The 24,026-nt window shown below is 44.3% G+C and overlaps 1 protein-coding gene across 3 annotated transcripts in view; it reads left to right on the top strand.

Moving 5' to 3' along the window:
* The window catches only part of MAML3 (mastermind like transcriptional coactivator 3), a 277,279-nt gene that overhangs the window by 19,593 nt on the left and 233,660 nt on the right, over positions 1–24,026 (top strand). For 2 of the 3 annotated variants that reach the window (XM_062637228.1, XM_062637226.1), the window contains exon 1: positions 5,592–7,168. In XM_062637228.1, coding sequence (XP_062493212.1) covers positions 6,740–7,168 — 429 coding nt within the window. In that variant the 5' untranslated portion in view covers positions 5,592–6,739. Of the gene's footprint in view, positions 1–5,591; positions 7,169–24,026 lie in introns of those variants that run through there. The other variant, XM_062637227.1, reaches the window with a different exon arrangement.

The following is a 24,026-nucleotide window of genomic DNA, read 5'->3' as shown; positions in this document are numbered from 1 at the left end:
GGATTGAATTAGTAAATAGACATGTGGTGACATGTAGAACAACAAGGGAAAAATGTATTAAATAGCTGCTCACTGGTGAGCACTGACAATTCTGTGTACAGAATGAAGCAAACATCCTGTGGAAAAATTGCATGTAAGGGTGTATTTGAAGACTTCCATCATACTGTGGCTTGCGCAAGGAAGCTGAGTAAAGATTGCACAGTGCTTTGATTTTGGTAGTTTTAAACTGATTGACTGCAAGACTTCAACCTCAGTGATGTACTTTTAACACAGGTTTGTAACTGTAGCCGATATACTTGTATATTTGTTTATTGTAAACTAGCAATTTCAATGAAACGATGGTGTGTGTCAGCACATTTATAGGCATGGGGAGGAAAATACTGTATTTCTCTATCTTGAAGTATGAACATATATGTATCTTACAAAAAATTACCATTGTGGAAAATGATCCTTTATTTCTGTTTCCCTGTAATTTAAGACCTTATAAAAATGCTCTTGTTTGAATATTAAACTTGATGAGTTATGCCCAGGGCCGCAGAACAATCATCAGTCTCCTGTATGAAGGAGGATGAACGATAGTTTTCAATGGGTTCAGTCTTTCTTCTGCTGCAGAAAATTCAGCGTTCAATCTGAAATTATTATAAGTGGCTGATATCAAAACACCAATTGTCTTGGAGAGGAAAAAACATCCTCAAGCTGCTTCCTCATCACCAAAGGTTGGCATTTGCTTTTATTGATGAGGGATTTTTTGTTTGTTGACCTGTTAATTCAAGGTAAATGGAAGTGGGACAGTCTTTACTGAGAAGCAGTAATTTAAGTTCCTTCATGTGTACTTCTAGTGCAAGCTGCAAGGAACCCCCAGAAGCATCTCCCTGGGATTTTTCTTGATTTCCTTCCTTGGTATTCTCTCCCCACCATTCCCTTGCCTCCTCCATTAAAACCCAGTTACTCTCTTGAGCTCAGTGTGACAGGTGAGGGCTTAGACAGAGCCTGTGCCCGAGTGACAATTTTACTTTCCCCTCCTTCAAGCTTTCTGCTAGCTCTCTCCATGGGTATCTCCTACAGCTCTTAGCTCCAGAAACAGGTTTTTAAAATAACAGAAAGACATACTGTGGTCTATGGGGATTAATTATCTGAATTCTGCTTCCTAAACCAGGATGTATTTCAGTAACGTTAATCCAGCAGGATAGTGCGTGGGTAACAATGCCAATTTATGCATTCACTCCTTTTTTTTTTATGTTCTGTAATCAGCACAGGAGAGGAGGAGTACATATTCTGCATTCCTTCCCCATTTTAGTCCAGCCCTGATTCAGCCGAGTACTCAGGTGTGTGTGTAGTTTGGTCCCTGTGCCAGTCCCACCTTGCTGAACTGGAGCTTTCAGTGCTGTTCACAACTGGGAAGGTCTTGTACAAATCCTGATTTAGATCCCCCATGTCCTGCAACTTGAAATGCATAAGCTAGGAAGTGTGTAGTTTTAAGAGGGAATGTGGTTTTTTTTTGTATTTACACATAGCGATTATTTCTGCAATGCCTTAAAGCCCTGACTTCTCCATTTTAATTATCTTTCTGTTTTTCTCTGTTGTTTCCCCTTCCTCCCTTTATCATTTTGTTCTTCTGTTCCTTTGCAGCCTTGACAACTTTTTCCTCATCTATTTAGAGCAACTTCTTTAGCTCCAGACTCAGCTCATCCCTTGAAGAATTCCTGCAGCGGTGGATGTTCTGACAGCCATAACTCATGGCCACCCAGCTGTCAAGAGAATTTTTGCCATGCTGTAGCTGGATTTCACAGATATATTCACAGAGGTTGTGGGGTTTTTTGTTTTCAGTCAAGCCTAAACTACATGTCTTTGCTTTGACTACTTTCCAAATGACACTATTACTGTATTCTTTTTTGACTACGGCTATATTAGGCAGCATATGCTTAAACAGCTTGTGGTAGTAACTGAGGTAGGTCTGATTTGCTCAGCACTGCATCTAAGGGAACCTTCGGCAACAATCTTCCGAAACCCTTTTGTTGTGTAACTCTTTTGCTGCATGAGAAAACTGTTTCTTGCAGACCCCAAAAGTGTCTGTTAGCTGGTTTTCAAAGTGATATTCAGCAAACACACTGCGTGGTTGACTCTAGGTTTGCCTTCCAGCAGATGCCTGTGTCACTATGTCATCCATCAATTTAGACAAACCGTTTAATTATAGGAGGAGCTTTCAGAAAGGTTTCTACCCAGGTGGCTACTCTGAAGGTTAATCTGTTGCCCAAAATGGTTTGAAACTTCTTGTCACAAGGATTGCAGTTTCCAACCTGCCTGGCAGCACCAGGACCTAGAGTGTGATTTCTAGTAGAGTGGGATTCATATTTATCCTCATCGTGATATTTGGAATGTTGCCTACATATGGGATAACCCCTAGCTCCACTGACAAAATGAAAGTGGTTTCTGTGTATTGCTGTGCAAACGCCTATTTTCTATATTATTTATGGAGCTCCTCCCACTAATACGACTCGCTAGAGGATCTGTAAGGCTGTGCTTGTTCTGAAACCACTATTGATTAATGCTGAGATGAAATATTTTTTTAGAAGCTGTCATTGGAACATGCTTAGGCTGCACTTGCTGTCAGCTTCACAGTCATGTTTCTGTGTCTTCCTCTAAATTCCTCTCCCAGCTGGGCTCTTTCATATCTTAGCATTAAAATAGATTCTTCCTAATTAGACAGATCTCTGTCATGATAATCATCTTGAGAACGTATGCTGTATTTTCATACTGCGTATCTTTTCACAGAACAGGCCTTTACTTTGTAATTTTTCACAATCCTAACTCACTGAATAGATCCTTTACCAAGCAATCATCTCCTGCAAGTAGTAATTAGTGTCCTGTCAGCTGATAGTGGCAAGCATTGGTGTTCAACTGCTGGCATCAGCAAGTTCGTCTCATATCACTTTGCATTCTGAAATATTTGATTCTTTGGACATTCCAGTTGTGAAGAGAGTTTTACAAAGCTGATGTGCAGGGGGGGGATAAAGAGCAAATATGCATATTTGTGCATGCAAAGTAAATTACTATGTAAGAGGTGAGTGTGCGTAAGTCCATGGTTATAAATATAAGTGCATACATCTATCATGAGTGAGTTTGTGCTTGTGGCTGATTACAGAACACAGTTGCTTGGCCAAGGTTTTGAACAACATCTGGTTTAATGACAATAATCAGTAGAACAACACTGAGATCTCTCTATTTTTGCACTGCCCAGTCTACAGTCTGAGGGGTTTCCCCTCGTTTTTACTTATTCAGATTCAGTGGCTTAGCTAGCACAAGTGTTGTCCTTCACAAAACCTGAATTTAAATAGTTCCCTAAATAGCTCATTTTGGCCTTAGTTTTCCAGAGGCTGGTAATTGTTTGAGTAAGTCTCCTTAAAATAAAACTGATTCCAAAATGAACTGTGAATCTTGTCTTCATGATGCTATTTCACAATTGCCATTTGATACTTGGCTTCAAAAGAAAACCTTCCTGTCAGATGAAAATTCTTAGTTAGCTCTTAAGATGACAGCTGTAAATAACAGCATGACTGACTTCTTAATGAAATGCTGATTCTACTGATTGGGTTTTGATACAGGGGATAGGGCTTATCTTATAAAAGGTTCTGCTATAAAGTGATACAAGTATAACTACTGTTGCTGCTAAAATGAGTGGGGAAATAGATACGTATTTGCTTTGTTTTAACCTCAGCCAATTAGAAAAAAAAAACTTTTGATCAGAATAAACCATTTTTAGAATGCATCCAGATGTTTTATTAACAAAACTGGTGATTGATCTGTTTGCAAAACTTTTAACTGTAAGCAGCAGTTACTTCAGCACTTCTTTGTTACTGAGATCATCCCCCCTGGGCTGGGCAGCCTGGCAGAACTGAGCAATGTGGCTTGGAGATGAAAAATCCCTACATTTTTAATAGGCTGGAATAATTCTGTAACAATCCAGCATGCACTTAAAATTTAATACTGGGTTTGCTGCCAAAGTGATACACTGAAAGTTATGTTTGTGTGACTCCGTGTAGGTTGAAAAATGGCATTTATCCCAGTCGTAGGAAGATAACTTCTGTCAAGCACACCAGAGCACGGTCTGCAAAACCCCAGTGCTTTTACCTGTGTTTCTGGCTCTGTGGGTATAAAAAATATTTCTAGTGGGGGAACTCAAAAACTACTTTGAAATTAGACCTAGTTCAGAGCTGTGCCCATGTCTGGCCTGCTGACACTTTCCATTCCAACTAAAACTCAAACAATAAAAACCCCAACCATATGAAGAATCACCCACCCCCCCCCACCTTACATTCAATCTTTTCCTAGATGTTCCTGTACAACCAAATAAATAACATCACTGTCTTGTGGAGTCAGATGGAGAGTTACAGAAGAGCTTATAGCACATTCCCTGGCTCCACATTAACAGAGACCATGAGATGATGCAGGATTTGCTGTTTCCCCTTGCTCTGAGGCTGCTTTTTAGTACAACTATAGTTCTGCCCTGTTCATTTTGTGATAAAATAGTAACGGGTGGTCACTAACAACCGTAAGTAGTTGCACTTCAGTTCTCAAACTGATAGTAAAGTTTTAGGGAAAGGAGGGGAAACATGCTCCTTAGTCCCAGCACAGGGAAGGTACTAGCTACTAATATTATTTGTCCACTATTATTTTCCATCTCAACATAGTCAAGAGTAGTTGCAATAGAGATGAAATTAACCTCAAATTTCACATTGCTGAGCACTTAAAGAAAACAAAAGACAGCTCTTTACCACTGAGAGAAGCTTAGAAATAGTATCCTATGCTAATCTGCAGTGGCAGAAATGATGGTTTAAATCGGATCTCATGACTAATGTATGAGTTCCCAATTCTCTAGATTTCCAGCAGCATGTTATAGAACAAGGGTGTCTCTCAGAGATGATTCTGGGTCACAGAGGTATGCTTAATAGAAAAAGAAGAAAATAAAGAATTGGAAGTGCACATCTCATGGTGCTAGTTAGAAAATCCCCATCAATTAAAACTGTGCGAGCAGTAGCTTTGTTTGCCAAATGGTTCAGCACTCGCTTCCCGGGATGCTGTCCCTGATCCATGAATCACCCGAGCTCTGCACGGAGGCAGCCGCCGTCCGCACGCTAGCTCGCTCTCTCGGAAAAACGTTCCTGCCCAACGTGTCATGTTTCTGCCGCTGTTTAAAATAGAAAGTTCAGCCGGGTCTCCGGGCGGCACCGGGCTGCCCGCTCCTCTCCCGCGTTATGCAACAGTTGACACGGCAGGGAGACACGGCACACGCTGGGCTCCGGGGGTCCTCCGCACCCTCTGGTACCGAGGCACTGGGCTCGCTCACCCGAGGCGCTGCCCCCCCACCCCCCACCCCCCTTTAACCTTCTTCCCGCCCGGTATCCGCCGAGCCCCGCTGCAGCGCCGAGCCTCCGCCGCCGTGCTCGCCCCGGCTGCCTGCCGCTGAAGCTGCCGCTCGCCCCGCCCGGCCAGGGGAGCCCCGGGGGCGGCAGGTGGCGGCCCGAGCCGTGTCGAGCCGAGCCGAGCCGTGTCGAGCCGAGCCGAGCTGTGCCGTGCCCGCAGGCGCCGGGCGTAAGCGGAGCGTGGGGCGCTGTGGGGGAAGCGCCATGTCCGCTCCTGCTGGGCGACGTCCGTGCCGGGTTTTGCACCTTGTCCCCGGGTCTGCCTCCCGGCCTGGAGGAGCTGCCGCTGCTGCTGCTGCTGCTGCTGGTGGTGGTGCTGCTGCTGCGGTGTTTACTGAGCGCTCCTGTCCTGGTATCACTCCGCTGGCATGGAGGAGGAGGAGGTGGAGGAGGAGAGCATTTGATCATTGTGATGGTGGCAGGAGGAGCAGCAGCAAGCAGAGCAGAGCAAAGCGTTAGGCTCTATCAGCTCGGCGGTTTGCAGAGACTTCACAGCTCTACTTTTTTTGTTGTTTCTTTCTTTTTTATTGTTTTTTCCTTTCCTTCCAGCTCGGTCCGGATTGTCCATGTGTTTACTTCCCCCAGCCCGAGGATTTGCTCTTTAGGTTCCTGTTGAAATGCAACTCAGCAGCCAAAGTACTTTGCGAACACGGTGCGGCATAAACACCCAAACTTTTCTCTAGAAGGAAAAATACAATAAGAAAGCGGCTCGTCCTGTCTCTTGCTGCCAGGGAGTGCGAGTGAGTGTGTCCGTGTGTGCCTGTGCCTGGATGCGTGTGCGCGAACACGCGTGTGAGTGTCTGTGGATGTGGCTCTATGTGTGTGTGCCGGCGGAGGGGCGCGCGTGTTGCTCTTTATCCATGGGGAGAGAAGGCTTTGGGCGAAACCTCCGGAAATCTCCCGAAATCTATTTGGAAATAATGGATTATAAAAAGGAAAAAGGAGGAAAGGAACTAGTCTGATATCTCCAGGAGTTTGCTACCCGAATTGCTGCTGCTTAGTTTGTTGTGCTGCTTTTTGTGTGTGTGTGTTCGTTGGTTGTGTTGCTGGTGATAACCTTTTAGCACCTTCTCTCTTTATTTCCCCCCCCCTTCCCCCCCCCCCCCCCCCCTTCTTTTTAATGTTTTGGAGCTTCTCGAGAGGGATTGGCTGGGGGGAAAGAGAAACATTTGCTTGGGATCGCTGTTTCCCTGATACATGCTGGTGCCCCCTCCCCCCCGGTTCTCTCAAAAGTATCCCATCAGGACCCCGGAGGAGACTGTGTGTGTGCCAAGGGTAGGGGAAAAACTTCTTCCAAAATAGTGTGCCCAGGGAAGAGGATGGGGGATTTTGCAGCCCCCGTTGCCGCCGCGAATGGCAGCAGTATCTGCATCAACAATAACCTGAACAGCAGCCTCGGCGGGGCCGGTGTCGGGGTCAGCAGCGCTCCCCACGGCCCTCCTGCCGCTGCTCCCAGTAACAATAACGCGAACGGCGGCGTCCCCAAGCACAGCACGGTGGTGGAGCGGCTGAGGCAGCGCATCGAGGGCTGCCGGCGGCACCATGTCAACTGCGAGAGCAGGTATCAGCAAGCCCAGGCAGAGCAGCTGGAGCTGGAGCGCAGGGACACCGTGAGCCTCTACCAGCGGACCCTGGAGCAGAGAGCCAAGAAAACCGGCACCGGAGGCAGCAAGCAGCAGCAGCAGAGCAAACAGCAGCAAGATGCCGAGCCAGCCACGGCGGAGCAGAGGAACCACACTCTGATCATGGTAAGGGGATGCGGCCCGGGGGGGCGGCTGTCCGCTCTGCGGTGAGCTGTAGGTGGACCCCGGTTTCCCGGAGGGGGGAACCGGTGCTCGGCTCAACTTCAGCGGCGGCCGGCCTGAGTGAGCGGGGGGCTCGGGCTGCTCCGCAACTTCTCACGGCGGGGGGGGGGGGGGGGGGGGCGGGGGAGCGGCCAAACATTACCCCCCCCGTCTCTATCGGAAGGGAAGAGCTGCCCCGGGGGGAAGGAGAAGGAGCGGCGCCGGGTGCTCGCCGCAGGCTGTCGGGAGCCCAGGGACGGGTTGTGTGTGTGGTTCACGACGGCTTTTCCGAGCGGGGGGCTGGCGGGCTGTGCTGGCCACCCCCTTCTAAATCCCTCGGCGGAGGGAGGTGGAAGTCTGCTCCTCAGGCCGGGGTGCCGGCAGGAGGATGAGAAAAGTTGTGCCCTTCTCTCGGCTGGGCTGCCCCACGCGAGCGGCAACCCCAGCTGAATCGCTTCCTAAAGTTTCCGTGGGTTTTAAGGCTCTGGGCGAGGAACGGAGGGGGGGAAGGGGGCGGGGGCTGAGCCGGCTGGAGCGTAGCGGCAAGTAGGAAGCGGAGTTTCCCACTCCCAGGCTGCACCGAGGATGCATAATCAGGGAAGGTGCGGGGGGAGCCGTGTCCCGCTCTCCGCTAGAGCCGTGGTTAGAGCAGGTCGCGGCCGCTCGGCCGGGGCTATCAGGGGAAAAGCGTGCGTGTGTGTCCTGGCGTGTCCCCCCGCCCCGGGCTGTGCGGGGCCGGGTGCTGGGGGGTGGGCACGGGGCAGCCGGGTCTTCGCCTTCTGCAGGGCGCACAATGGGCGGTGGGGAGGAGGGATGGAGGGAGGGAGCGAGGGGAGGTGCGACAGCAGTGTGTGGTTTACAAGCCCCGCACGTCCCGCCCGCCCGCCCGCTGCGCGGCTGTGCGGGAGGGTCCTGCAGGGCGGCAGCTGCCGCCGGGCCCCGCGGGGGGATGCGGGGGGTGTCACCGTGACAAAGCGGCGGGGAGACGGCCGTCCCGGCGGCGGCTCTTCCCATCGACATCGACACCCCCCCCCGTGCGTGGAAGGAGGGAGCACTGTGTTTATCTTGGGCTGCGCCGGGCCCGTCCTCCTCCGGCCGCGGTGCCGGCTCCGTGCCCGCCGACTCCTCCCCTGCGCGGCGCCGCGCAGTCCCGCGGGCAGCAACACCCTTCCCTCAGCTCCTCACCGGCCTACAGGGAGCTTTGTCTGCCCCCGGGGCGACGGGGATGGGAGTCCTTTCGCCGGCGGCAAACAAAAGCTGAGCGCAGTCCCCCCGCCGGGGAGCAGCCCCCGGTACAGCTCCCGGGAAGGATGGCAGGGAGCGGGGGGCGGGCCGCCTCCTCCCTTGGGGCGGGGAGCCGGGCAGGGCCCGCGGCGGCGGGAGGAGGGAGGGAGGGAGGGAGGGGAGAGAGAGAGAGGGAGGGAGGGAACGGCGGCTGGAGCCACACAAAGCCCGGGCGGGGGGGAGGATGCTCTGTGTGTGTGTGTGCGCGCTTTGCAAACAGGAAGCAGAAAAACCTCACTGACATCTTGTTGCTTTCCTGGCGTTAGCAGCGAGGCACAACCATATTTCTCTGCCTTTCCGCAGGACTTTTGAACGCACGGTTACCGCGGTGCCCCGCGCACCGCAGCGCTTTGCCTTGGCTCACATCTACTCCTAGCTCAGTAACTAATCAAACTCCACGAGCAGGGACTACCTATAGTCAGCCAAACGGTCTTCAGATCCTTTTCCACATCTCATGTCATTTCCACAAGATACAGGAAAGGGGCTGGAGGTTCAGGAGACCTCAGGATTGCTTGGCTCCAGGGAAGCGTTCTGGTGCACTGTGTATGTATCCGTCTTCAGAACAGCTCCTTGGGCCATTGCTAGCTGTGGGTTTTCCTTTCCCCTTCTTCCGAAACCTTATCCTAAAGCATTAAAGGCCAGGGTTTTTAGTGAAGTAGCTCATTTTTTATAAGAGCAAGTAGGGGTAGGACAAGGGGGAGATGCCTTTAAACTGAAAGAGGGGAGATCTAGATTAGATATTAGAAAGCTCTTCGTTATGAGGGTGGTGAGGCACCGGCACAGGTTGCCCAGAGAAGCTGTGGCTGCCCCATCCCTGTCAGGTTGGACAGGGCTTAGAGCAACCTGGTCTGGTGGAAGGTGTCCCTGCCCATGGCAGGGGGTTGGAACTGGGTGAGCTTTAAGTTCCCTTCAACCCAAACCATTCTGTGATTTGTTGACCTTCCCTTGAAGATCCGGGACAGAGACACACTGCCCTGCTGTAATGTGAAAGTTGTGGAAACAAAGTAACAAAAGGAGGAAATGCATTTACAGCTCTTGCTATTATTAATTTGTTTCAGGTTGGGACACTCCAGGAGCTAAGAGCAGCCAACCTGAAGGGTAGTGTGCTCTGAAATTCACTGTAACTGAATTTGTCTGCTTCGGTCTCGGTGCTATTTAAATGTACTCAATGTGCACTATGCTGCTTCTCTTGAAAAGAGACATTCTGATATTTCCTAAACATGACACATTTCCATCAACCTTTTTTTCTTTTTTTAAAGAATGTGTACACAAGTGTTGCAAAAAAAAAAAAAAAAACAACCAACAGAAACATCTGCTTTGTTTTACTCATAGTGTGATAATTATGATTTTTGTCTCATATGGAAAAGATTAGGGAGCATCCATGCGTACGTGAAAGTAATATTCAAAACCTGAGAAATTGCTCCTTTTAAAGCAACTGAAAAATATTTTCTTTAAGACATTTATGCTTTTTGAGTACAAAAGAAGAAGCTTTTTCATTTCTAGCCATCATAGAAGCTTGGTGAGTTTTGATGTGTATGTGCATCAGGATTTTTATTTGCCAAAACAGTTCAAATTCATTTAACACTTGACATGAGAAAACAGTGAACTACATTTTGGGGGTTTCTCCCTTTATTCCTTGGTAAACTCCAGCTGAGAGGTTTATAGCGGAACAATCATTTGGGTCTGCTACTGCTTTACTCTTCACACACAATCATTATTGAATTCTTCCCTCAGATTATTAAACGGCACAATTTGAGAATGAAGCAGTCAGGCTTCAATGACAACAAATACAATGTGGATCACAAGAAATGCTGTTTCTAATTCTTTTTCATCGAGGCAAAACAAAGAGAAGTATGTTCAGTCTGTGTGTCTTTCTCCAAACTGAGAGATGCTGGGAAGGCAGGAGAGGTGTGTACTAGGTTGGGACAGCAAACCCTCCCAGCAGCCGGTGCTGACACAAGTGCTGAGGTACCTTTCAGCAGACTGGGTAAAAGCTGTCTCTAGAAGAGGAATATCTGAAGACACACACTCTGATTTTCTTCATGTGGTGGAGTACAAGCTCTCTGGTCTGTGCCATGCTCCTTGTCACCACCCCCACAGTTTACACCCTCGCTCCCTGAGTTCGTGAAAGGGATTATGCACTTTCCACTGTTGAGGGCTCTATGTCAACTGACAGGCAGTCATCAATGGGAGCCTTTTTTCAAGAAGCAATGTAGGAGCAGAGGCTTGGCTGTGTTTCATGAATTGCTGATCTGCTCTGAATCTGTGTCTTGTTGTAGACCAAGTTTTCACTTGCTGAAGTTTGGAATATCTGGATTTATAGCTCTTTCAACCTGTTCTACTCGAAGAGAACAGTGGGTTTCAGAACTAGTTTGCTCCCACACTGTCATGCAGAAAAGTTAATATGTTGTTTATAAATATCTGGGAGGGCCTTTTTCCCCAACCCCAGTTCAACCTGGCAAAAGTCAAACTTGTTTTCTGTGCCTTTGTGTTGGATTATTTAGAATGCTGGAGCGGCTTGGTGTTCAAAGGAAGTATTAGGAGAATATGCAGCCCATCCAAAACTTTGCTGCTCATCTTCGGGATGCTTGCAGGAAATATCAGCACCTTATGTCAGTTCTTTGGTTCTTTGTGAGCTAATCTGCTTTCTTGTTTCCTCCTTTCAGTGTAAGAGTCTTCTGGCTCTGCATCCATATTATTGTATGTGTTTCATAGATAGTGTGTGTGTATATATATGTATGCACTTTATATATAAAATAGTTAATGTATATTTAGAATACAGTAAATAGCTAAGTATATAATAGGCAAATATATAATAAACATTGCAAGTTATGTCACCTCTGTTTCTTATTCATGACGCCACTGTTCATTTTTTGTTGGGTTTTTTTCTGGTCCAATGAAACACTACATCTGTAATTACCATACTGACCTTATAATGCACGCTTACTTGCGTCTGAGCAAATAAATATTGCTCAGATACTGTGAGGTATAAGGGGGCTGGAGCTCCTTTTTTGCTGTTTCAAAAGTTCTTCAGGACTTTTCTTACTTATCATCTTTATCGGTTTGATAGCTACTGTCATAGTGACCATTTCTAACTTTAAAACTGGTCCTTGGGAAATTGAGTTTTAAACACCATAAACATAAAATGTTATTTAGCTCACAGAAATTAGTGACGGAAGTGAAATGACCTATTAGATCGTCTTTTTTTCTTCCCCTGCCAAAGCATACTATGCCAATTCCAAATTAGTTTAAACTTAAAGAAAACACGGCTGGCAAATAGAGTATTTTCCAATACTGCTTTTTAACTACTCCAGGCTAACGCACTGCCTCATGGAAGGTATCGATCACATCGCCCTTCTACCTGAGGGAAGGAAAGTGTGCAGGCCAGTCCTCACAGCTTGCTTTGTGTAGCTACAGAATAACACCTTCAGATTTATAGAAAGCTAGTTATATGTCTTCCTTGTTGGCAGATGTTCCACCTTTCTCCCCCCAGGCTCTCCTATTTTGTTGGAAAAGGTAACCGGAGTGGAAAGTGTAACATCTGAGTTGGTCTTAGTGCTTCATGGATAATGTGGGTAATAGAATTGAATGCTGAGGAATGCTGGCAGTCTTGTGAGTAGATTTTTAAAGTTTAACACCTGCTGTATTTAATATGGACATGTGTGTATGTTCATAAACCTGGATGCATTTCTTGTGTTCTTTCTAGTGCAATATGGCTGTTTAACTTACATTTCAGGTGCTCAGAAGTTGATCAGTTACACTATAGGAAATATCTATTTCTCTAGCATTGCAAAGATGAGACAGAGAGATCATTTTTTAGGTGTTTCTTTTCCACAAGAGGTCAAATACTGTAGCCCTTACTCATGCCTGATGACTAAGTAGGATTAAGCATCTCTTGAGTTAATAAGCTGTCTGATCTTGCTTACACTGGGGCAAAGTCTGTAGTAAATGCAAAACTGGGATGATACCAAAATTAAATCCTAGGCCAGCAATGCTCCTTCCCTTTCATATGCATCACAGAAGGAGTCATCGTGTAACCCCTTTTATTTTGCTCTTCCTATAAGGGTGTATCTCTGTGTCTCTCTTATTCCACAGCCTCTCCCATTTTTCTTCTTTCCATACCAGCTCACGCTTGATGCTCCTGTGTGATTAGTGTCCTTTAGGACAAGGAGTTTTTGCAGTTTGACCTCTTTTGCAGCTTGTCTTTTTTTTTTGCAGCACAATAAGTTTCAGTTTAGCAAACTGAAAGGAATGGAGAGACTCTTCCCCTCAAGCGCTGCTAGCCTCTAATGACCTTTATATGCTCTGATAGGAAGTGTGGCCCTTTACAAGATAGTCAGTGGTTATTATAAGCCGTAGCCAGAGCAGGACAAGTTGGGCTTGTTCAGCCTGGAGAAGAGAATGCTCTGGGAGGACCTTAAAGCAGCTTCCAGTGCCTTCAAGGGCCAATAAGAAAGCTGGAGAGGGATTTTTTACAGGGGCAGGTAGGGACAGGACAAGGGGGAATGGCTTTAAACTGAAGAGAGGGGAGATTTAGATTAGACATTAGGAAAAAGCTTTTATTGTGAGGGTGGTGAGGCACTGGCACAGGTTGCCCAGAGAAGCTGTGGCTGCCCCATCCCTGGCAGTGTTCAAGGCCAGGTTGGACGGCTCTTGGAGCAACCTGGTCTAGTGGAAGGTGTCCCTGCCTGTGGCAAGGGGTTGGAACTGGGTGATCTTTAAGCTCCCTTCCAGCCCAAACTATCCTACGATTCTGTGATTCTATTTTGACATAGGGTAGCCAGTCATAGTGAAAACTGAGCTCCAGATTGACCAAATAGCATGTGTTGGAATTCCTGCAGTGAAGTTTTAGGCACTGTCAAGTTCAGGAAGAACAACTTTGGCTGGAATGTGTTCAAAACTCATTCTGCTAGCACAGAGCCAAAACCATTAACATGTGATTGTGTTAAGACAAATGGTTGCATTTAGGTTAACCTTAATTTACAGTAGTTTGACCTAAAGCTTAAGGCTTCACAAGTGGCTTAAGCTGGTGTGAACCTGAGCTGCCACCACTGAGGAAGTCTTGTCTTTCCTGCTCTTGTCAGTGTCCATATATTCTTGCTGCCTCCCTTTGCTAATACTAGCCCTTAGTTCACCAAGCAGGCGAGGACAGACACATTGCTTTCTTTTCCTCTTCTGGGTTGGTTTTCAGCTGGATCGGATCCATGATTCATTTGACTGTCCCTCCCTTGGGCAGCATAGTCTTACAACACCTTAATCCTCTTGTGAAACTTCCCCCTTATCCCAGCATAAACATCTGGGAACTAATAGTTAAAACATGCTCACCTGGTAGCATACATTTTACCTGAGCACCTGGTGTCAGTGCACATGGTTCTGTTCCTGACTGCAGAAACAGGGGAATCTGTAAGTAACAAAGGAGTCAGAGTTTGTTTTTACTCAACGGCTTGCATGTATATAACATTTGTTTGCATATTATTTCAATATGTATAATTCATATTGATGTGCTTGGGTTAGCAGAGGTTTAAGGACAGGTTTGACAGCCAGGATCTGCAGACTGGAATCCTTCGAGTGCATTGTTTTATGAATTGAAACGTGAGGTACGATCTCTGGCTGAAGTTACAAACTTGTAATCAGTTTTCCAGTCTGGCTCTCACAGGCTGTTCAGATAAGCAATGTACTTGTACATTCAGTAGGAATTTGTAGGGGCTTAGCACTTTGAAGTATTTAGTTTCCTAGTTTGTACAGGATGGTGAACCACAAAATCATATAACTGACTACTCTTTTGCTTCCCCTCCTCACACACTTCAGTTTCACAATGCTTGTAGCTCAAAAGTCAGCATCGACTGCTCCTGTTTACTTTTTCAGTACTTGAAACCCAGTTTCATGGGGGTTGTGAGAAAATGTCTTTTTAAACTTGCAGTAGTTAATAAGAGAGCAGCTGCTGAAATTTAGTGCTTACAGGAAGGGGTGAGCAGCCTTCTTTCAAGACTTCCCTCTTTCATATTGATTTTATTTGCCACCGCAATCCATTAACATTGGGGAGGAGATAAACTTTAAGCTTTAGTTGACCTGAGAGAAGTGTGTCCACCCACAGGAACTTCGCATTTTCTGTAGTTCTGTGTAACTTCTAAGGCTGCAGTGCTGTTGGTACCAAAAATGATTTATTGCAGTTTGCTTGCTGCCAGTTCTGCACAACAACAGCACACAGGGAGTAGAAAAGAGGTCTGAATCTATGGCTTTCAGAATAACTAAGCTAATAAACAGAAACATTTAATGGCTCAAGGATCTTTTTTTCCCCCATATTTGTTTTTTTTATTGAGGCCCCTTTCTGTAAAGTTTTCATATAGGGCTCTGTAATGTTCTATGTGGTTCTCAACAACTGAAGCTTGGTGGGGCTGCATTTTAACTGTTTGAAGGTGGGGCTGTTGGGCTGTGCCTCTTCTCCTCCTCCCTTCACACTTCAGGCTCCTACCTACATTGCTTTAACTATGTGCCATACAGGACCATTTTTGGTTTGATAAACGAGTTCAACTTAATCGGTTTTAGAGTCAGAGGAGCAGCTTTAACAGCTGCTAAATTTAAGTGCTGCAGGGAAGGTGTAGCTTTTCTGTACCCACTTTATGCTGCTTGTGAAAGTCTGGGGCGTGTTCAGAAAGTCCTTGGATATTGTGTACATAGGAAAAGAGCATAGAATTGGTCCTTAACCTTACTCTGACCCTCAGTGTTATCACAACAAGAAGCCAATATGCCTATGGATGTGTGTTTATATAAACCAGTACATACACATAAACACCACTACAAGACAAAGTAAAAGTATTTGTGATCACTTTTGATGGTGAAAGAGGATGGATAGTCTGATAAGTTTATGAACAACTTACATGCACCCATTTTCTATATTTTCACTCTCTTTCCTTTAGCTCATTTAACCCACTGTGTGGTTTTGGCACTTCTTCACTGTGCTCAATCTAAAGGAGGAAGTGAGGTGGTTATGGCAGATGAGATGCTGGAAGAGTTCTGGAAAGTATTGGAGTGTTTTATTCATTTAAGATGTTTCCTTACATCAAGGAGGATAGACCAGTGCTTCACCAAAAGAGAAATTGTAGCATTTCCTGCCACTTCTGTTGATGTAGAATGTTGTGGTTACAGAGTCTGTAGTATTTGAGAAAGTGACTTTAAAATGCGACTGCCTTAGCTGGTGGTAGTTGTCTTTAGACTGCTAAAAAGATTGTTACGTTTCAGCTGTGATTTTTGCTGATGTTCATTTTTGTCTCTGAGGCTGGTGGCTGTTGTTCTGATTTATCTGATTTGCATTCCAGTGCATAACTGAGGTGGCACAGGGAGAACTGCCACTGATGTTAAATAACCGATTTTTAATGATATTTTTGGCAAGTGGTGTTTCCGTTCAACTATACATCTATTTAATTGTCATTGAGGCAGGTAATGTAGCTTTGAAGACTTCAGTGGCCTCATACAGAAGATAGTGGAATTCTGTAACTGAATGGGGGCCACGTTGTTTGAGCTCCAAATTGGCTGAAGCGTTCTGGCATATAGTCCATGGTTGGGTATGAAGTAATGGTTCAAAATAATCTGAAGGACCTTCTCTTACAGCACATTTCTGGGCTGAGCTTGCAGTCTTTGCATTCCAGTCACAGTGGAGATGCTGTGCTGAGGTTGCATCGCTATCTCTTTTTCTAATTTGTGCTAACTACTTTGTAGACCAAAAGATTGTTTAAGGGCTGGATTGCTGCAGGTTTGAATGTTCATCTGAGAGAATTTGGCTTTACTTTCTTTCACCCAGGGGAGCTGACTAGGGCTTCTTTTTTCTGACCCATTTTAATACATATTCCACATCATGCAAACCAAATGAACAAAAAAGCCATTTATTTTCTCTCCTTCATTTAATTTACAACAAAACAAACAAAAAAACCTTTTATGTTCGCACTAGGGTTTACTGCCCTTCTCAGTAACATTTTTTGTCATGGGGAATGCCAGCAGTGGGTAGGGATAATGGAGATATGTGAATGTAGAATAGCAAAACAAAATTGATTTTTGACTAGTGTCATTAAAAGCTTCACCTCTCCCTCACCTATTACTGTGATGAAGTGTACAGCAGTCTAGTTACAGCCGGAGAGGGATTCTGGGAACTTGGCACAGACCATCTCTCTTTACAGTTGCTATAGATATTTGAATACAAGAACTGTGGTATTTTGTGGTTTTCGTTTTGTGTCAAAATACCAAATATCTTGAAAAAGTGATTCCCCAGGAACATCAAACTTGTCTGTTACTCTCTTTTTGCTGTAAAATTGTTTGCTACTTAAAAGCCAGTGTAAACACATTATGTTTACTTGTCTTTTAAGTAGTTTATCTAAATGAAATATCTGTGTTCTCCTGGCACACTGCATACAATAGAATAACTTTATTATGCAGGTACTGAAAACATTCCAGGCTCTGGAAAACCCAGCTTGTTAACCTCTTTCTGGTTTCTCCACGTTACTGCCTTAGGGTTCATTAGAGAAGTCAGCTGAAGCAAGCTAAAGATTTGCTGCCATTAAATGGGGTGCTCTCCTGCTTTCAATGCTGTAGTCCTGTACTGGTGCTGGTACAATGAGATCATCTGTAGTACTGAACTAGTGAGAAAATTACTGTTTAGGGGAAAAACAGTGTTTATTTTTTCATGGGAGGTGGAAGTGTACAACGTGGTGCTGGGGAAGAGGGAACAGAAGAAAGGGGAGGCAGAAGGTAGCACGTCAGCCAGGCTGTGGAGTAAGCTCTGCTTACACCCTGGGATTCTGCCCTTGTTCTCTACCAGCTCTCTGGTCAGCCAGCTTCCAGTTAAATTTAAAGTCTAGTAGATGTGATGCATTGCTGGAGTTAATTTGGGAGTGAAATACCCAAGCAGTTTATAAAGCACCAGACAGAGCACTATTGGAAGTGTCTTTGGGAATACTGATGCAGATACTTGTAAAGGTGAGGTGATGATCCAAATGTAAAGAGAGCTGAGGAGAATATCTTTTCACCCCAGTCTAGTCCAGAGGAGATGATGTGCTGACAGTAGTGTTGGACGAGGCCTTGGGTGATATGATTTAGCGTAAGGTGTCCCTGCCCACAGCAGGGGGGTTGAAACCAGATGATCTTAAGGTCCTTTCCAACCGTAACAATTCTATGATTCTATGATTCTATGACTTGGATCAGGTAGGTGACAGCTGCCCTTCCTGAGGAGGGAAAAAAAGTGCTTGTATTCGTATTTCTTTTGTTTCCAAATTTCCTTCTGAAAATTGATAAATTTATTTATGTCTCTGATAAAACAAGAAAAAATATGATTTTGTTTGATCTTTGCAGTATGGTAATAACTTTTTGCAGGGTACTCAGATATTTTAATTGCATGTAGAATAACAGTCTAGGTAAAATTATTACAAAAGGCCCATGTAAAAGCCATTTGTGGAATGGATACTTTGACTTACATAGCGTTCTTTACAAGTAATATTGAGTGAGCTGCTGTGTCCAAAATAAAGACACTTGTATGGAGTTTTATTTGTCCTTCTATCTGAATCCAGCTCTGGGCAATATAAGAATAATTTTTATTCAAGTAGTCTGTGGGAGAGGGGAGGATCACAGATGGAGCAACTTCTGCCAATTTTGCTTTGTAATATGAGGATTAGTGAGGCTGGTGTAAGTTACAAATCTCTGAATGGATTTTTTTGTGAAATTGAACTCCAAGTGCTGCTTAGCACATGTGATTTAAGTTAATGATGGGGGGTTCGGTGGGGTTTTTTGTTTGTTTTTTTTTCCCCTTTCTCAGATGTCTTATTTTGGAATTAGCTGACTTGTTAGAATCCAACCTGTTAGCACAACAGGTAAACAACGGTATTAGCAATAGTGGTATTTCTAACACAGTGTGTTCCATATGTCAGGTTTCACTAGTGGTTGCTTGAGAAGACATTGCTTCTGTTTTCAAAATTACTTCCCAGATCTGTGAGTTATATGTTGTGGATAGCGAACACATGGTGAGCATATGTTGTAAAGTCACATCAAGAGCTTATCAGAACAGATTTGGACTGGATAGCTTGCCCATAAAGGTAATGGCAAGAGCAAACTGGGCTGGTCTCCTCAAATAATAAGAGAATATCAGATTTTAACCGAAGTACTTCAGTCATACACACAGAGCTCTGTAAAGAAACATAGCATTAAAAAATACGTAAAATATTTCATATTGAAGATGCATTTTTTAACACGTATATAGATCTTACATGTTTTAAAATTCAGTATTTAAGATGAGAATCGATTGTCTTTCCTGTTATGAAGGGAGGAAACTAAATGGCTGCTGTTGTATACCGCTTTTATCAATGCAACATCAAATGTAGTTTTTTGTTTTCTAGACAAGATCTGTACACTGTTCATTTTATAATGCCCATTGCAGAAGTTTTTCAAGAATTCACTTTGAACAGGGTATTTTTCTTGCCTTTGCCCTTGTTTTGATTGGTTGGGGGTTTTGTGGGGTGGGTTTTTTGCTGCTCTTGTTGGAGGTTGTTTTGGTTGGTTAGTTTTGCCAGTTTCTGCTTAAAAAGGGAGAATGCCAAGTGTAGTTGTCTCTCCAGTTGTCTTAGTGAAGACAGATTAGTAGCCTGAGTGCAGATGAGAAAGTCAAATGTATATGTTACTGCAGTTTATTGCAGTTTTGTAACTAACTGTCTGGATACTGCCCTTGGAAGTTGTGTGTTGCACTCACATGTAGATCACAATAAAGCCTCGTGAGGCCATGTAGGACTTCTTAGATACAAATAAAAATCCTGGTTTCAGTTGCTTAAATTTTCAAAGCTGTTTTTTCTTAGTTGGAAACCTGGGGGGAAATTTGCCTAAAGGGGTTTACTTGTTTAATCTGAGAATCAGATTAGGGGAAAATACACTGTTTTCCCTGCTCTTTTAGGAAGTTCTTGAAACCATGACAATGAGAAGCTGTGGTACATCTGAATCACCTATCGTGGTCTGCGATTAGTGGTCCCTCTTGCAGCAGTGGGAATAGAGAGGAGAGATTAGCTACTTTATTACCTGTTGAGGGGGGCGAAATACACTTTCAGTGAGATTACTATTTCCTTGCAAACATGGGCTGAACATCTAGTCTACCTTCTTGTAGCTCAGACTGATTGGAAGGTGCCCATGGGGGCCCAGAGTATGGTCAGAGAGTGTCCCTGCCTACACTAGCAGGGTCTTGGTAGGTCTTTCCCCCAGTGTCTCCTCCCAGCTTTCAAGGACTGCTATCCCATTCATCCCAGGAGTGGTGGATAAGAAAGTTTGCCTTCTCTGCACTGTCAACTCTTTCCAGTTTGGAAGGAGAAACAAGAAGGTGCTGCATCGGAAATGTTGTAGAGACCTAAGGAAGTAGATGGGAAGACAGGAAGAAAGTGTGGGTCAGGAGATGGACAGAACCCAGAGTGGAGCAAAGCAAACATCAGCTGTAATAGGACAGAAATACAGATGAGGGTGTTGGACTTGTTGAATCAGGCTGGAAAATAGAGCTTTATTTCTGCCCATGTGCTTGAGATTCATCAAGTGCTGGCCACAGCTAGTCAATGAGAGCACAGGTCCTTGTAGTGAACTCGGCATTTGCTATCTTGAGTAGCCAGAGCTTGGTGTTGGGGCTTTTAATAGGGCCATACTTATGGCTGGCTGCAAATATATGGCAAATCAGTTGTTCTGGAGTTGGGTTTTCTTGCTTTTTGATCCATCAAAGCATTACAATGTGTTATGCTACCTGATTTACTGCACTGTTGTTAAATTAGGTGGTGACCTTCTCTCTTTTATTTTGGCTTTGCTCAGATTTGAGGAATTCTAAACACTTTCCAGTGGCACAGATCGTGAATTTATGTGTTGTGATTTAACCCCAGCCAGCAGCTAAGAACCATGCAGCTGCTCATTCACTCCCCCTGCCCCTGGTGGTTTGGGGAGGAGAACTGCAAAAAGGTGAAACCAACTGGTGGAGATAAGAACAGTTTAATAACTGAAATGAAGTAAACTTCTTGTAATAGTAAAATGAAAAAGAGAGAGAGGAATAAAACCTAAGACAGACAAATGATGCATGATACAGTTGCTCACCACCTGCTGACCAATATACAGCCTGTCCCTGAACAGTGGTCGGTGGCTCCCAGCCAACTCCCCCCAGTTCATATCCTGGGCATGATGTGCTATGGTGTGGGATACCTCTTTGGCTAGTTTGGGTCAGGTGTCCTGTCTCTGCTTCCTTCCAGCTTCTTGTGCCCCTCCTTGCTGGCAGAGCATGGGAAACAGAAAAGTCCTTGATCAGGGTAAGCACTACTGAGCAACAACTAAAACATCAGTGCGTTATCAGCATTGTTCCCAGACAAAATCCAAAACTACACCAGCTACTAGGAAGAAAATTATCTCAGCTGAAACTGCAAATGATTGCCAGAGTGGAAATCATTTGGCAAGTGTAAGCCTGGAGACAGCAGGCTTCCTCTATTGTATATTCTTTGGAAGTCACCAACAGACTACAGCAGTTTATATGAAAGCCATTGCCCAAGTGACCTTTTATACTTTAGTAATAGACACGTGTATTTTAAGATCTTTATATCCAAATCCTATTTGCATATTTCTAAAGTTCTTCTTTTGAAGAATTAGCTTTGCTTTGCTAAACAAGGTACTTTTCGGTACATTTTTCCCCCTCTATGTATACATTCACTACTAATATAAACCAGTTTATAGACTTGATGGCCATGGTAGGTAGAAGCCAATGTGTATTTCTCAAAAGTAGTGGAACAAGTGAAAAGTATTTTATGTCCAGTGGTTTAGTGTCTGGCTGTATTTTTCCTGATGGATATAGAGAAATGCTGTGGAGTGCATTTCAGGCCTTACATTACTAAAGAGCTATGAAAGATTTCCTGTCCCTTGGGTGGTAGTGTCTCATATTTTTGTGGGGAGGGAATGAGCTTCTGTCCCTGAGGCCAAACTACAGCACCAAACAACCAGGATTTTCAGAAGATTTATGCACTCAATAATGCAATAAGCCATAGTTATAATCGTGTCCTCTTGCTGGCTGAGCAGACGTGCCTATGCCATTGTGTGTGAAGCGGGTGGTTAGCACTGGAGATTGTTGGGGTGGTTAATTGACTCACATACTGTTAAACAGGTCAGCTTGAAAATTAGTACCGTGTTTCATCAGACCTATGCAATTTGGGTTGTTCTTGTCCCAGGCAAAAGAACTGAGTTTTTCTGTAAGGATGTCTTAAAACGTCTTCACGGTGCTTTTTAATAGGATTTGTATGATCCAAAACTATGCCTTCTGCAGACTTGGATTGTGTGGGGAGTTGACAAAACTAATTTTTATCTGCAGTATTTCGTGATTCAGTCATAACACCAACATTCCTTAGTCAGTAAACATTCATAATACTGAAATTTCAATCAGGAAGCTTACACTACAGAGTTGTCCTCTTTCATCTGAGGCGGATGGCAGAAGGGCATATGTAGCTGACTGTGTGTGTTCAGCATGGCATTTTAACTGTTCGAGAAGTATCTGTGTTCAGTTTAGGTAATTTTACTTGCCTTCATGGCAAGAAGTTTGAGTTTGGCCTTGGAGTAAAGACAAAGAATGACACAGATGCTTTCTGTTGCAAGAACATGGGAAAATCCATCAGGTTTCACACGTAGGACGCACCAAACCATGAGAGAGACCCTTTTCTTTCTCCTGAGACTCTAGAAGTGAATGGAAGGTCTTATGTATTTTGGTAATGTTTAAGTAATAGTGTGCTTATTTTCCTCTCTTGCTATTGATAGCTGTGTTTTTATGTATTGCTTCTGTTCCTTTTGTTGTTCTGTAAATATCAATATAAATCAATCTTTTATTCTTATGTTGTAAAGAGATGGTATAATGAGGTATTAAATGGGTCATTTAACTTCATTTAGTTCATCTCTGAGGCACAGAACATGTGAGAGAAGAAATGAAGTAAAAGATATCTATGGATACAGAAGTGGAAGCTTTGTGGTAATAATCTGCAACAAATTTGGAGGTATATCTTGGAAAGCTACTACCGACATGCAGAACCCAACACTTGCATGAAGATGTACACTAATTCTTGTAATAAGATGAGTTTGGGCAGTCTGCACTAAAAACCTGCTCCAAACAGATTCGTTGCTTAGGTTTGAGTGATTTATAGACTATTTTCTTCACAACTGTTTGCTGTCAGATATCAGTGCTTCCTGGCTCTGTTTTCAAATACTCCCTATATATAATTTTTCTTTCTAAACTCAGAATTTAGAAAACCAGAGCTGTCATTTCTCACCTGTAGTCCTCACACTTGTGGGATCAAGTCATACTCTCTGAATGGAGTCAAGGATTTGTGAGTGCAAACCAGACCACTTTGACTTCCCCTGGCAGGTGCCTGTGTTTGTCCTCCAAGGGGAAGAGCCCCAAATCTTCAGAATGCCCTGTGTTTGTGTGTGTATTTTATTTGTCTGGGGGGTATAACTGGCCTAAAAGCACATAAATACGGTTTCACCGATTTTTCACAGTCAACCTGTACATGCATTTCATATATGTGCAGTCACTATATGATTAGTTTCATTCAGCATAGATGATGTCCTCTGATGGTTTCGTTTTTGTTAAGAAAACTTACCTTCCCAAGAGCTTTATAATAATAAATGTCACATCACTCAAAGGCTATCGGTCTTTGTAGCAAAGGATGTTGCATTAGCTTTTTAAGTATCAGGCAAGAGGCGTACAGCTAGTCTTTACAGTTCAGTAGCCTCACACCAGAATTGCTCATAAGAGAGCATAATTCATATGGAGGGAGCCTTGCAGTGACTAATGGATTTATTTATGGTAAATGTGTGTTTTGACAACTGGGACCATACTTTTAATTTCCGTTTGTAAGGTGGAATTTTGAAGAATTGGAGGGCTTTGACACTTTGAGAAAATTATGTGATTGGAAAAAGTCTTCATTTCCTCCAAAACCATTTTTCTCCAAAGGCCTTTCGTGCTGGCACTGCTCAGTTAGTTTAATTCCTCCAAAGGAAGCGTGTGTGTGTGGGAAACCCACAACACGATTCTCTGTTTCTGCAACAGGGTTCTATTAGCTGCTTCAATTCAGTGCCTGCTATTACTGGCATGTGGATTTATCTTGATAACAGCTTACATATGCAAAATGAAGTTTCAGAATTAGGCTGCATTTAAAAATTGTTAAATGTTGCCTTTATTCTTTCTGGCTGAAACTACTGTGAGGTAGACCACCGCTTTTGTGAAAACTGGACTGTAGTCTAGTGATCACATTGAGCAGAACGTGTGGGGCTGGAGAAGTGGCAGTATCTTTCCCAGTGATGGTATGTGGAGCTATTTTCATTTGGTGCGATGTTAGGAGAAATATATTCTGACCCACACACTAATGACAGCTGCAGCTTTCCTTCAGGACAAGCCAAAAAATGTATGTCTTGAGTTTTTGTGGTTAATAGCCACCAGCTTGGAAGGGCTAATTCTGCACAGCCTGTCGTGGAGACCCTGATGGGCAAAAAAAAACCCAGCAGGCTTTTTTGT

The sequence above is a fragment of the Pezoporus occidentalis genome, unplaced genomic scaffold (genome assembly GCF_034315485.1).
Source record: "Pezoporus occidentalis ecotype Australia unplaced genomic scaffold, CSIRO_AGI_Poc_V1 ctg51, whole genome shotgun sequence".
NCBI lineage: Eukaryota > Metazoa > Chordata > Aves > Psittaciformes > Psittacidae > Pezoporus > Pezoporus occidentalis.
The sequence above is the reverse complement of the archived record's forward strand: the minus strand, read 5'-3'. Positions and strand labels throughout refer to the sequence as shown.